This window comes from Streptopelia decaocto (genome assembly GCF_964273445.1).
Source record: "Streptopelia decaocto genome assembly, chromosome: 24".
NCBI classification, from domain to species: Eukaryota; Metazoa; Chordata; class Aves; order Columbiformes; family Columbidae; genus Streptopelia; species Streptopelia decaocto.
In genome coordinates, this window is record NC_138679.1 from 422,201 (window position 1) to 435,624 (window position 13,424).

The following is a 13,424-nucleotide window of genomic DNA, read 5'->3' on the forward strand; positions in this document are numbered from 1 at the left end:
CACAGACGTGCTGTTTGTATTGATTCAGGGCTTCCAGGCCCTGGATTGCTCAGGGGTCTCCGGATAAACCACCAGAGCCAGGCGCTGCTGAGCCACCTCACAGCAGCGTCGTTGCGCGGCTAATTTTGATCAAGAGCTTCCAACCTGGTTTTGTATCATGTTATCAAATACCTTTTTCTGCTGCCTGTGTGCCGCGGGCTTCTGCTGCACTTTTTAAAGCTGTGTTGTTAACACGTCACCTGGACGGGTCTGGGCAGCCTGTGGCCGCGGCTCTGCCGGCGGTGGGCGCCCCTGCGGCAGCTGCTCCGCGCACAGGAGCGAGCGGGAGCCCTTACAGGACGGCTCTCTGTCCTGGTAGATCTTTCTTGTATTAACAATACCCAGCTGTTAAAGGTGTATTCTGTTTTAAAAGCGCTGCGTCCTGCTGTCTGTCACACCATTTGCTGCGCACATCACACACCCGCACCCCCTTGCTGGCCGAGCTCCTTCCACGCTTTTCAGTACCACAGTTTTTTTACTCACAAATGTGATAATCTGGGCGTTTTCCCAGCCCCGGCTCAGTCCTGTTTGGTTTTCGGATGCTTCATTCGGGCCATAAACATTAGAGGGAGCTAAAGTCTGCTCTGCGTGCCCGCTGGGCCACGGCGGGCTGGGCACTCCTCACCCGGGCAGGGTGGCACCGGGCGGGCGGTCCCGCAGCCCTTTGGCTACCGGGAGGGTCACCAGGAGCCGCACAGCACCCGGCGCCAGTGGGGATGGAGCTGCTGGGGCTGCAGCGTCTCTGCAGCAGCGTTCCCTGCCCCCAGAGCCCAGCGGAGCCATCCTGGAGAAACGGCCCGAGGGACGGGGGCTCAGCTGGAGAACAGGAGCTGAGGGGAGACCTTCTGATCCCTGAGCTGCCTGAAAGGAGCTTGGAGCCAGGGGGGTCGGGCTCTGCTCCCAGGAACAAGCGCCAGGAGCAGAGGAAACGGTCTCAAGTGGCGCCAGGGGAGGTTGAGGTTGGATCTGGGAACAGTTTCTTCCCCAAAGGGCTGTGGGGCATTGAACAGGCTGCCCAGGGCAGTGCTGGAGTCGCCATCCCTGGAGGGCTGGACAGACGGACAGGAGGTTCTCGGGACTGCTTTCCTCCTCCTTGTGCCCGCTGTTTCACCCGTCTGCTCCAGAACCTTCCCTCTCCTGCCCCCTGCTCGCTGTCTGCCCTGCAGACCTTCTGCCTCCCACGGGGCTGGCTGCGTTCTGGGCAGGGAGCGGGTTGGGTTCTAATCTCTGTAAATTTCTCCACGTGGTCCTTCTTTCCCCCACCCCGTTCACCACCCCCAGAAAGCGCTCGGTAGTTGGAAACCATCTCAGAGCATGTGCAGAGAAGGGCAGCTCTGAAAATAACCCCACGCTGGGCTAAAATAACCTGCGCTGCTGCTTGAGCATCGGCCCAAAATAGGCTCTTGTGCTCAGCCCCCTCTGCAACCTGACAGGCCTGGGGGGTGGACGGTGGCCCGGGGGGGGTGGACGGTGGCCCGGGGGGGGTGGACGGTGGCCTGGGGGGGTGCGAGGCGTGGGGGGGGGGGGCAGCCAGCAGCCTCTGTGCCGCTGTTTGGAGCTGCAGCGTGACCCGCGGGGGATGCGGCCGATCACACCACCCCCTGGGAAAAGTGAGGCAGGAGCTGGGCCGCTGCCAGCCCCTGTCCCTGTCACCCCAGCGTGGCCCGTGTCCCTGTCACCCCGTGTCCCTGTCACCCCAGCGTGGCCCGTGTCCCTGTCACCCCGTGTCCCTGTCACCCCAGCACGGCCCCCACCCCCGGGAGCAGCACGGGGGGGCCGGAGCTGGGGGAAGGGGGCAGCCCTGGGGCTCCGCTCCCCCCACCCCCCGACACCGACCACAGAAGGTCTCAATGCATTTTTATTAAATTCTTACAAAACAGAATACAAAATTCTGGCATCAACAATTGTTATAAAGGAAAACTTCAACTCAGCTGTATCAGTTCACCTGGTACATACAGTAAAGTGCTTGTTTTTGTGTGGTTTTCTCTTTTTTTGTTCTTTTTTGTGTTTTTTTGTTTTTCCAGGGTTGTTTCCCAGCCCAAGCAGAGGCCGCTGCTGCACAAACCCCCGACGGACTCACGGGAACCGGCTTTGGCGGCGCCGTCAGCCGAGCGGCGGAGGAAGCTGCTCCCGCTCCGGCGAAGGGAGCTCAGTCTCACCGAAACGCTCCGGCCAAGGGAGCTCAGCCTCCCCGAAAACGCTCCGGCAAAGGGAGCTCAGCCTCACCGAAACGCTCCGGCAAAGGGAGCTCAGCCTCACCGAAACGCTCCGGCAAAGGGAGCTCAGCCTCACCGAAATGCTCCGGCAAAGGGAGCTCAGCCTCACCGAAACGCTCCCACCAGTCCTGAGTCGAGTCAGTCGGGGGGGGGGAGGGGGAGCCAAAACGCTTAAAATTTCCAGCTTTAAAAAAAAAAAAAAAAAAATACAATTTTTTGAAGTTGTTTTCCCAGCAGACACTCTATGGGGAGAAAGGCCCGAAAGAGGAAGAGGAGGACGAAGGGCACTGGCGAGGGGGCTGGGCCGGGCGCCGCCCCGCGTGGCTGCGGGTCGGGAGCACCTGCCTGGAAACCCCCGGGAGCGGGAACCGAGCGGGAACCGAGCCGGCACGAGCACGAGCACACGTCCTGCGCCCCCACCACGTCCTGTGCCCAAACCACGGGCGCCCACGCGGGGCTGTGGCGTTTCAGAGCTGACCCCCCCTCCAGAGCAGTCCAGACTCCCCTGAAGCACTCAGCCCCGCCCCGGAGCACCTCAGGCTCCCCTGAAGCACTCAGCCCTGCTCCAGAGCACCTCAGGCTCCCCTGAAGCACTCAGCCCCACTCCGGAGCACCCGTCCCATGGTCAAACCAAACCCCCCAAGCCGAAACGCAAAGCCAAGCCTGGGCCGAGCACCCCGCAAAGAGCCCGGCCCGCACGCCGGCCTTCAGAACCGCGCGCTTCACACAGACATAGAGACCGGTCTTAGCATGGGAATAGGCAGAAACTCCGCTTGCCCACAAAAGCGCGGGGGGGACAAAACCATTTCAGAGACGCCCCCCCGCCGTCCCTTCCCACGGTTCTGCTTGAAAACAAAAGGCTGCGGCGTGCAGCGTCAACAGCGTCCACAGCACCAGCTCAAGGCATCGCGCACTGTACGTCATTCAAGTATTTCTTAATATAAGACAGCAAGGAATTATCTACAACCGATAAAACAGAATAAGCTCTAAAAAGTAACAATGTACAATCAAGATGGATTTGTTTGCTTGTTTTTCCTCTGAAGGCGCCCTCTGGGGGTGTGGGGGTGCCTGGGGGGTCCCCCGCTGCTCCCCCACGCTGGGCCGGGACCGGGGAGGGCGGATCACAAGCACAAGGTGGTTTTGGGGGAGCCGCCCTCCCCAACCCACCCACGAGCTCAGAAGGGCCGGGAAGGGGGAGAAAACACAGTCCCTGCCCCAAGCTCCAGCAACACCCGAGATCATCATCTCCCGAGATCGCTCACACAGCTCCCTGAAACAACCCAACACATATTGCATAGTATTGCTGGCAGCAGTCGCAACAATTAAAGAGAACTTCTTTTTCAGAGACAGTGACTCCTGAGCCTCAGGGCTCCAGAGCCGCGCTGCGCGCACCACGGGCCGAGGCTGCTTTGTCCGGCGATAGAGCCACAGCATGGAGCTGGCAGGGACAGGAGATCACCAACGCGGGGGGACACGGGGACGGCAGCGGGTGGCACCACCTGCAGTGGGGAGCGGAGGTTTGCGGGGTGCGGGGGGTGTTTTGGGGGGGTGAGGCACCACTTGCCCAGATCCATGGCAGAAACCAGCCAAGAGCCTCATCGCGATTCAGCGTCCCGGATCCTCCCTGCGCTCACTCCCTTCCCAAAGCCGCGCCGAGAACGGGCACACGCGTGAACACGGACGCACACGCGTGAACATCACACCCGGACACCCGTCACAGCACGCACCGCCTGAACGGGCACACGCGTGAACACGGACGCACACGCGTGAACATCACACCCGGACACCCGTCACAGCACGCACCGCCTGAACGGGCACACGCGTGAACACGGACGCACACGCGTGAACATCACACCCGGACACCCGTCACAGCACGCACCGCCCGTCCCCAAACCTTCACCCCACGCCGCGCCCCTGGGCGCTGCCGCCAGCCCGGCTGCTCGCCCCGGCACCCCCGAGCGCTCCTGCGCCAGCGCCGGGCCAGCCCGAGGCCACCGCCGCTCCACAGCTCCCCACTCCTCGCGGGGGTCGTCCCCTTTCCACAGAGCACCCCGCTATTCCCAAAGGAACTTTGTGGGTGCTCTGGCCACTCCAGAGACCTCAGCCCTCCCTGAGGAGTGAGGGCGCAGACGCTGGTGACGCCCCTAAAAAACAGGGGTGCAACACCTGGGCCAGTGCAACCCCATGGCCCCCGCGCTTGTGCGCCCCCGGCTCTGACCTTACCCCGGAGCCGCCGGCCGGAGCGCGGGAGGGAAGGAAGACGTTTCTCTGTGCCCTGGAGAGAAGCACAGCTGGCAGTTTAAAACCAACAACAGCAGTTAAGGAAAAGGGGGTGAATAGCTTATTCTGGAGCGGGGTGGGACGGGGTGCTGCTCCTCGCCGGCACCGGCACCCCCCGCCCAAGCAGCTCCCTGCACAGCCCCCCCCGTGGCCCCCAAAGCGCAGCCGGGGACACCCCCGACCGTGGGACGGAGGGGCTCCTCGTGCCCGGGAGGGGCCTCCGGACCCCGGGAAGGGGCTTCTGCGGGATCTACCCCAACATCAGAGAAAGACCCGCAGCTCCGCGGGAGGGAGGAGGTTAAAACGCGGCTCCCGTTGTTGCAAACGCGAGCGAGGGTCCTTTGTTCACAGTATGAAATGAGCTGAAATCGTCAAAGCAGCCGCGGATACAAAGAGTCCTTTGGTGTCAGGGAGGGGGGAAAATGTCAGAGCAGAAACCAAGAGTCAGGAAACAAAAGTCCGTGTGTCTGTCCGATGTCCTCGAGTGTGCCCTGGGTGGAGCGGCCTCATGCTCCGTTTAATACCTTAAAAAAAACTACCTTAAACAAACCCTCCCACCCCCAGACCTACAAGATCAGCAAAACCTTGGAAACCAGCCACAGGGACGAGTCCTGATCTTGTCTCCAGCCGGAAACCGGGGGCTCTCGGGGGACGGGGAAAGAGCGAAAGGAAGAGGGGGGGCGGTGGGCCCGGAGGCGCGAGGGCGCAGCTCAGGCTTGGTCGGCCACCAGGACCAGCGGGGCCACCAGGTGCTGCCCGGCGGCCACCGCCTTGGCCAGGCTGCTCCTCTGCCGCCGCTTGGCCAGCTTGGACTCGGAGGGGGGGGAGAGCTGCATGGCCCGTGAGGTAGCTTTGATGATGATGGGTCGTGCTTCCTCCTCCGCCTCCTCCTCCTCGTCCTCGTCGCGCCGCGTCAGCTGCCGGTTGACGGCGATGGCCTCGGCGGCGAAGGAGGTGAGCTCTTTGGCACTGCTGTTCCTGCGGGGGAAGGGGCTCAGCGTGGGCTGGGGGCCGGAGGGAGGTTGGGGTCAGATACTGGGGTGTCCCCCTCGCGTGCACCCCACGCCGGACCCGCCAGGCACCAAAACCACAGCTTGAACCTGAACTTTGTGCTGCAACCGCTGCAGCAGAGTCCCTGAAAAGCAGCAGGAGGGGACAGGAGCGGGATTATGGGGGGTGGGATGTGTCCCCCCACCCCGAGCCACCCTGCTCACCTCTGCAGGATGATGGGGGTCGGCAGCGTGTTATCCGGGGCGCACTGCAAGGAAACGCAGCGGTCAGAGCGGGCACCCCGCGGGGGTCAACCACCCCGGTTTTGGAGCGGGGGGGGGAGGCAGCACTCACCCCCTGCACCCAGGGGTGCTCCAGGACCTGCGCCGCGCTCAGCCGCTTCTTGGCGTCTCTCACCAGCAGCTTGGAAATGAGGTCTTTGGCTCCGAAGGAGATGTGCGCCCAGTCCTTGTCGGGAAACTCGTACTTCCCCTCCTGGATGCTCTCGAACAGCATGTTCTGGGGAGAAAACAAATGAAATAACCAGGCTGGTCCAGGAGTGGCGCTGCCGGAGCAGCGGTGCCGGAGCAGCGGTGCCGGAGCAGCCGGGTCCCGCGCACCTGGCAGGTGTGACACGCCTCGCCCCGGTCCCAGCCGCAGTCGGAGCCGCAGTGGCCCACGAAGGGGGGGTACCCGCTGAGCATGATGTACAGGATGACGCCCAGGCTCCACAGGTCGCAGCGCTTGTCGTAGATGGACGCCTCCTCGTTGAACGCCTCCACCACCTCCGGGGCCATGTACTCGGCGGAGCCGCACTGCGGGGACAGGAGGGGTCAGCGTGGCGGGGGGGCCCCGGGGGACAGGGGAAGAGCTGGGGTGGTCAAGGGGGTCCTGCTGGAGGTACACAGCTGCGCCCCAAACCGAGGGTGCAGATACAGCTGCGCCCCAAACCGAGGGTGCAGATACAGCCGCTTCCTGGGCAGATCGGCACGTGACGGGTGTGAACGTTGGGGCTGTGCTGTGCAGGGACAGAAGTTGGACCCGATGACCCTCGTGGGTCCCTCCCAGCTCAGGACATTCTGCGATTCCCACCAGCCCCACTATGCAGGGGACGCCACAGACCTGCTGCCCCTGAAAAATAAACCTAAAGAGCAAACGGCCTCAAGTTGCACCAGGGGAGGTTGAGTTGGATCTGGGAACAGTTTCTTCCCCAAAGGGCTGTGGGGCATTGAACAGGCTGCCCAGGGCAGTGCTGGAGTCACCATCCCTGGAGGGCTGGACAGACGGATACGAGGTTCTCAGGACACGGGCAGGGATGGGGTGGGGAATGGTTGGGCTCCATGATCTTGAGCAGCTTTTCCAACCCAAACGATCCCGTGACTCTGAAGGGGCACAAGCCCCGCCCAGGCAGCACTGGGGCGGCCAGACCCACACCCACAGCCCACAGCCCTCACCCGACCGGCTCAGCGGCCGCCCCATCGCCTGGGAGCGGCCAAGGAACAGCAACAGCGCGGGCGGCGGACGAGCCTGCCCTGCCGGCTCCCTGCCCGATCCCTGCCCGATCCCTGACGGATCCAGAGCCGGTGTCGGAGGAGCTCAGGCGTCCAAGCCCAGAGCCCCGTCCCCTCTGTCCCCAGCGCGGGGACTCTGGGCCGTTCCAGCGCACGTGACCCGCAGCCACACGGGCCTCGTGACATGGGAGCAAAAAATCTGCATGCAGCAGATAATCACCCCTAACGAGCAGAGGCCTCCTAACGAGCAGAGGCCTCCTAACGAGCAGAGGCCTCCTAACGAGCAGAGGCCTCTCTCAGCTCCAGCAGCTGATGCCACAGCAGGAAAGAGAAAAAAAAAGCCAACCACCAAGCCAACCCCAGCACAACCCCCCCGCGGCGCTTAACCCTGCGGGCACCGGCGGCGAGTGCGGGCGCGGGGCCGCGCAGACACGGCGCTGCCGCGGGACGGGGAACGTGGGGAGCGGGGGATTCGCCCCCAGGACAGGGGGACGCGGGGCAGCGGGGCCGGGGGATTCGCCCCCCCGCTGCTGTTCTGCACCCTGCATTGGCCGGGCTCTGCCCTCCCTGGCACGTGAGCACCCCAGGAACCAGCGGGGTGCAGGCAACACCCTGCGCGGGGGCCCTGCTGCTGCCGATAAGAGGAGTGCGGCTTTTGGGGGGGTCACGCTCAGCGTCCCCTCGGAGGGTGGGACAAGCTCCCTGCAGCACGGGGTCACCCCAGGAGCTCTTGGGGTGTCCAGCCCGCAGGGTCTGCGCCGCCAGCCCCGCAGCGGGCGCCCAGCCCCCTCCCGCCCCCCCCGGGAGCCACGGTGCCCCCCCGGGCTCTCTCCTGACCCACTTTGCCCGCGCCGGGCTCCGCGCTGGCTGTTGCTAAGGCTCACGGCAGCCCGGGCGCCGCGCCAGCCCCCGGCCCCCCCGCGTTACGCAACCGCATCCCGCCCGCCGCCGCGGGGACGTGCAGCACGGCCATGGGAGCGATGGGGCGTCCACACAGCCCTGTGTCCCCAGCGCCCGCGGGGAACCGGGACGGCCCCCCAGGAACAGCCCCCCCAGGAACAGCCCCCCCGCCCCGCGTTTGGGTGCTCACCGGGGTGAGCAGCTCCGGGGTGGAAATGGGGGAGCAGTCGCCATTGAGTTTGATGCCACTTCCCAGGTCAAAGTCGCAGATCTTCACCGGGGAGACCTGGAGGGGTGAAGAGGAGCGGCCAGTGACCCCCCAGCACCCCCGGGGACCCTTGGCCCAGCTTTCACCCCCCCAGCTGCTCGTTGTCCCATGTGCACAGCACCGTGTGCTGCAGCATCCCCGGGGCACCCGCGCCCCCCCACCCCCCGTCCCCACTCGCCTGGTCCAGGCTCTCGCACAGGATATTTTCTGGTTTTAGATCCCTGTGTGCGATTCCTGTGGGGGGAGAACAGACGATGGAGGCAGAAATCCCCCCCACAAGACCTCCATGGCAAAAGGTCTGGGGGTGGCACAGGGCCCCCCTCCCTCACCCAAATCACCACCTGCGTCGGGGCAAAGAGCCTCCGCTGGCCCCGAATCCCGGTGGAACCGGAGGAACAGGCTCCGCACCACACGCACCCCGCGACGCAGCGCGGCTGGGGCCGGCAGGAGCGGGAGGGAGGCACCGGGGGGCACGGCAGCGCCGGGGGGGGGGGGGGGGCACGGCTGCACCGGGTTGGGGGGGGGCACGGCTGCACCGGCTGTCCCAGCTCACCCTTGTTGTGCAAGAAGTGCAGGGCGCTGGCGATGTCCCGCACCACCACGCTGGCCTCCAGCTCGTTGAAGTGGCGTCTCCGGTGGATGTGGGTCAGGATGGAGCCTGGGGTGGGCGGGAGCAGAGCGGGGGCTCGGAGGGGCTCCAAACACCCCGACTCCCCGTTTTCTGGCACCGCACTCACCTCCTCTCATCTTCTCGAACACCAGGTAAAACCTCTCCTCCTCCTCAAAGAACTCGATCAGCTCCAGGACGTTCCTGCAGCGACAGGGGTGTCGGCCCAGCATCCCCCGAGGCCGCGGGGTCCCCGCAGCCCCCGCCAGCATGGGTCCCGGGGGACACTCGGACTGGAAAATAAGGCTTCCAGTGATTGAAACCACACGGCTGGGCCCCCCGGCCACATTCCAGGGGGGAGAAAGGACTTTGAGCGCTCAGCTCTGCTCCCTAATTGCTCACAGACCCTCCTGGCTCACCCCCCACCTCCAGAAATCCCAGTGTCGGCTCAGCGCCCCCAGCACCCTCCAACTCGGCCCACGTTGCCATGGCAAACGGTTTAATGGAGCTACGAGGTGCCCCGGTGGGGCCAGGGGGAGGGCAGCCGGGCCGCAGCCCGGGAGGTCTCGAGCGTCAGCCCCGGAGCCGGGGACACGGCGGCTGCCCCGCAGTACCTGTGTCCCTGGCACTGGTACAGCATCTCCACCTCCCGGAACACCCTGCTGCGGATGTGACCCAGGCGCTTCTCGATGATCTGCGATGCAAGGGGGACACTCAGGGGATGGCGGCGGGGTGGGGGCCGGGGCTGGCGGCCACCGCACCCGCCCAGGCAGCGCGGGACCCCAGCGCCGGGACCCCAGCGCCGGGCGGAGGCCGGCGGGGCGGCGCGAAGGGGTTAAGGCAGCAGAACAGGCTGTTCCCGCAGCCGTGCCAAACCGCTCCCCGCGGCCGCTGCCAAGGCCGGCTCCATGTGACACCGGCACAGACGGGCCCGCGGCCCCGCCGGGCGCTGGCACGCGCGGCCTGCCGGACACACCACGGGGCGGGCGGGGGTCCTCACAGCGGGGGTCCCCACCAGCACCTGCTGCCGAGCAGCCCTCCCCGCTGCCTCGGTTTCCCCACTGGGGCACCCAAAGGTCCCTCCAGGGTGACAGGAGAAGCCAAGTTCCCCTTGCATTTGGCTGCACTTTGACACGGCGGCTGTCCCAGCCCCTTGTGCCACGGGATCACCAGCCCTGGCCCCAAAAGCAGCGGGTTCGCCCTGACCCCCTCCAGCACCCACATGCTTGCCAGGGCACGGAGGCCCCTCCGGGGTGAGCGGGACTGGCCACCCTGCTGGCTCCACATGCCCCTGCTTGCCCTGAGCCCCCAGATGCACCCAAAGGGTTAATTTAATCTCCCACCTGCCCTAATGGAGAGGGACAGGAGTGTGGCTAAGGGGGCTGACCGAGGTCCCGGAGCCGGGCGGTGGCAGAGGACGGCGCCACTCGCCCTGCCCGGCCCTGCGCGCTCCTTCCCCTCCAGCCCATGAACTGGCACCTGGGCCGGCACCAGGTGGCCGTGGGAGCCAGGAGAGCGCGAGATGCAGAGCCAGAAAGGGAAACTGAGGCGGGGGGGGCCGGAGCCGGGGCTGCAGCCTGAGCGGCACGAGCTTTACCTTCACCGCGTACTCCTTGTTGGTGATGAGGTTCACGCAGGACTGGACTCTGGCGTGGGCCCCTTCTCCCAGCACCTCCTCCTGCAGCTGGTAAACGTCTGCAGGGGAGAGGCCGCCTGAGCCGCCGGCTGCGCCGCAGCGGGGACACCGCGGCCGTCCCCTCCGCGAGGACCCAGCCCTGGGGGCCCCGGCGGCCCCGCTCACCTTCAAACCTGCCCGAGAAGCTGTCGGTGGCTCTGCAGCGCTTCTTCTTCTTGTTTCTTTTCTTGGCGTCGGGGATATCGATGGGTTGACTTGAAGGCATGTCTGTGCCGGAGCAAAACCACCAGCACGAGTCACCCCATTCGCCCCATGGGAGCAGCATCACCACCCGGCACAGCCCCCCCGAGCCTTTGGGGGAGCGCAAGGGCCAACATGCAGGGGGCGGGGCGGGAGGAGCCCCCGGGCGCAGCCCCCGGCACCCGCGCTCACCGGGACGGGGCGGGCACTCGAAGTTGAAGACGGGCTCCAGGTGGCTGGACTGGTCGAACTCCAGGTCGAAAGGGTTTTGTCCCTGCGGGGGCCAAGAACAGGAGTGAGATGGCAGCTGCCGGATCAGCTGCCACCGGCCGCCCAGCGCGGACACGGAGCCCGGAACACCCGTGGTCTTGGCACAGGCTCCGCTCACCTGCCCCACCGGGACAAGACACCAGGTCCTGCGGCCGCCGGAGGGACGCGGCGGAGGCCCAAGGGAGAGCCAGCAGGAGGAGGAGGAGGAGGAGGAGGAAGGGTTTGACCATGTCACCCGATGGGGATGGTGCTGCGGGGTGATGTCTCCACGCCAGCAAACAGGGGATGATGAGAGGGGCTGGGGCCACCTGCACCAACCCAACCCCACATCTCCACCCAGGCCTGAACTTCAGCGAGAGGGGCAGGAAGAAAAGCCAGAGGGCAGGACGGGCTCCAGAGCCACCGCACCGTGTCCTCCGGCTCCCCCAAGGTCACGGTGGGCCTGAGCTGCTCAGCCCCACTCTGCTGAGCGCCGTGCCCACCGGACACCCAGACCTGGCAGGATCGGGCCCCACCCCAACCCCTCCCTGTGCCCCGGACCAGCAAAGGGTGTGGGAACCGCCACCTCCCCCACCCCAAACCCCAGCGGCTCCAGTCCCAGCACCCCAGAGGGAACACAGGGACCCTCTGTCCCCCGCTCCCCCAGCCGCCCCACTGCAGGACAAGGGGGTGCCCAAGGGCCCCGTCCTCGGTGGGGTTGCGAAATCTGTTTGGGTGGAGGTGGCGGCTCCCAGCAGCGCTCCCGAACCCGCCCGGAGCCCCGGTGCCCGGGCCGGCTGCCAGCCCCGCGCCCGGAGCCGCGAACCCCGGAACCCCGGCCGCCGCCAGAAAGAGCCAGAAAGCGCCTGTTTACTGCCGGGGCGGCTCTGGGAGATCCCCGCGGGCTGCGGGGGGGCCACGCCAGAACCCCCCACCCGGCACCACTCAGATCCCTGCGGCCAGAACACACTCCGGGCCAGGGCTCTGCCCTCCTCCAGATCCACTCTGGGTTTGCAGAGGGCAGCACTGCCGGCCGGCTGCCAGCGGCCCCCCCGGAGCAGCAGCTCTGTCTGCAGCCCCTGTGCCGGGGGCAGCATGGGGACACGCGGGGGACACGGGCCCTGCCAGCTGCTGCAGCACCCGCACACAAAAGGTTTGGGGGATGGGAGACGCAGGCGCCGTGCACCGGCTCCATCAGCGCATCCGAGGTGTCCCCGGCTCCCGTCCCCGTGCCCGGCCAGCCGGGGGGTGGAGGGGAGGGAGCCAAACCCCGGCCAAAAAGCCTTAAAAGCAGGATTAGGTGTCAGCTAAAATAAGCCGGGCAGGTTTCGGGTGAGCTCCCAGCGTCCCTCGGAGCGCCGGGAGCCAAACTAAACAAAGATCCCACGGAGCCGCTGGGCCGCACGCCGGGACCGGAGCGGGTGCTCGGGGAGCGGGACCCGGCAGGATCTGACCCCCCCGCACCCTCACACCGTGACAGTGGCCGGGACGGGCGCCGTGTGATGGGCCCCGGGCACCCCGGGTGCAGCCGCAGCCCCAGGATGAGAACGGGTGCTTGGCGCTGCCAGGATCTGGCCTCTACAAGCCGGCTGCACAATAGATCCTGGGGAGCCCCTGCCGCCCCCCCACCCCGCGGGCAGCCCCCCCACCCGCTGCACCCCAGCGCCCCGCTCACGGGTCGGGGCAGATGGGAGCAGCTGGGCAGGGGGCGGTGCAGCCCAGCCACCCACCCACGGGGCGCCCCCGGGGAGCTGCAGCACCCCAGTGCCCCCCCGGGGGTGATCTGATCTGTGCACCCGACCCCGAGAGCGCCCGATCCGCGGGCCGGGGACAGGGGGTCCCACGGCGCGGCTCGGGTGGCAGCACCCCCGGCGCTTCCCTCCTGCGCTGCCGGGGGCGCGGGGGGCGGCTCGCGTCCCCTCCCCGGGCAGGGGCTGCGGAGCTGAGCGAGCGCACGATCCAGCGCAGGATCTGCCGCGGGCCCGCACCGGCCCCCCCGCACCCCGCAGCGACCGGAGCCCCCGCGGCGCGGCCCCGGGGAGGGGGCGTCCCTTACCTTGAAGGATCGGTGGAACCCGGGGATCTCTGATTTCTTCTGCACCATCTTGCTGCGGGGGGGGGGCGGCGGGGGGCGACGTTGCGGGGAGAAACGGGAGGGGAAAAAAACAAAAACAAAATAACAAAAAGCGGGTGGGGGAAGGGAGGCGGAGGGACGGGCAGAGCCGGGGGAGTCCGGGGTGGCCGAGACCTGCGGGAGAGGTGGGGGGCGGGTCAGCGGCCGCAGTCCCGCACGGAGCGCGGCGCCCCGTTCCCGCCCGGCGGCGCTCACCGGCGCGGCCCCGCGGAGCCGCCGCTGCTGGTGGAACCGCAGCCCGCACCGCCGCCCGCTCCGCTCCGCTCCGCGCCGCCGGGAGGGGACACGGCGCCGCCGCCCCCGACGCCTTTATAGCGGCGGCCCCGGCCCGCCCCGCACCGCCCCGCACCGCCC

At 66.9% G+C, this 13,424-nt stretch overlaps 2 protein-coding genes across 4 annotated transcripts in view; one reads left to right on the plus strand and one right to left on the minus strand.

The window, feature by feature from the left end:
* Nucleotides 1-1,879: 1,879 nt before the first annotated feature.
* Nucleotides 1,880-13,341, minus strand: MKNK2 (MAPK interacting serine/threonine kinase 2). Of its 3 annotated transcripts, none has more exons than XR_014185965.1 (15): nucleotides 13,266-13,341; nucleotides 12,993-13,184; nucleotides 10,880-10,961; nucleotides 10,613-10,714; nucleotides 10,409-10,506; nucleotides 9,426-9,505; nucleotides 8,942-9,015; nucleotides 8,758-8,862; nucleotides 8,383-8,438; nucleotides 8,127-8,222; nucleotides 6,146-6,340; nucleotides 5,880-6,044; nucleotides 5,750-5,793; nucleotides 2,294-5,513; nucleotides 1,880-2,226 (listed from the first exon to the last, which is right to left on the minus strand). XR_014185965.1 is itself a non-coding variant. In XM_082071734.1 (14 exons), exons 2-14 carry the CDS (start codon nucleotides 13,038-13,040, stop codon nucleotides 5,246-5,248), a joined length of 1,413 nt encoding a protein of 470 aa, XP_081927860.1. In that variant the 5' UTR covers nucleotides 13,041-13,184; nucleotides 13,266-13,341; the 3' UTR covers nucleotides 1,880-5,245. The 3 variants fall into 3 exon arrangements, 1 of the variants encoding a protein (XP_081927860.1); XR_014185966.1 differs by having other exon boundaries at nucleotides 2,261-5,513; XM_082071734.1 differs by having other exon boundaries at nucleotides 1,880-5,513.
* The window catches only part of AP1M1 (adaptor related protein complex 1 subunit mu 1), a 60,038-nt gene continuing 56,015 nt past the window's right edge, over nucleotides 9,402-13,424 (plus strand). The window contains exon 1 of the mRNA XM_082071735.1: nucleotides 9,402-9,412. The gene's annotated coding sequence lies outside the window, so the exon portion shown is untranslated. The remainder of the gene's footprint in view (nucleotides 9,413-13,424) is intronic.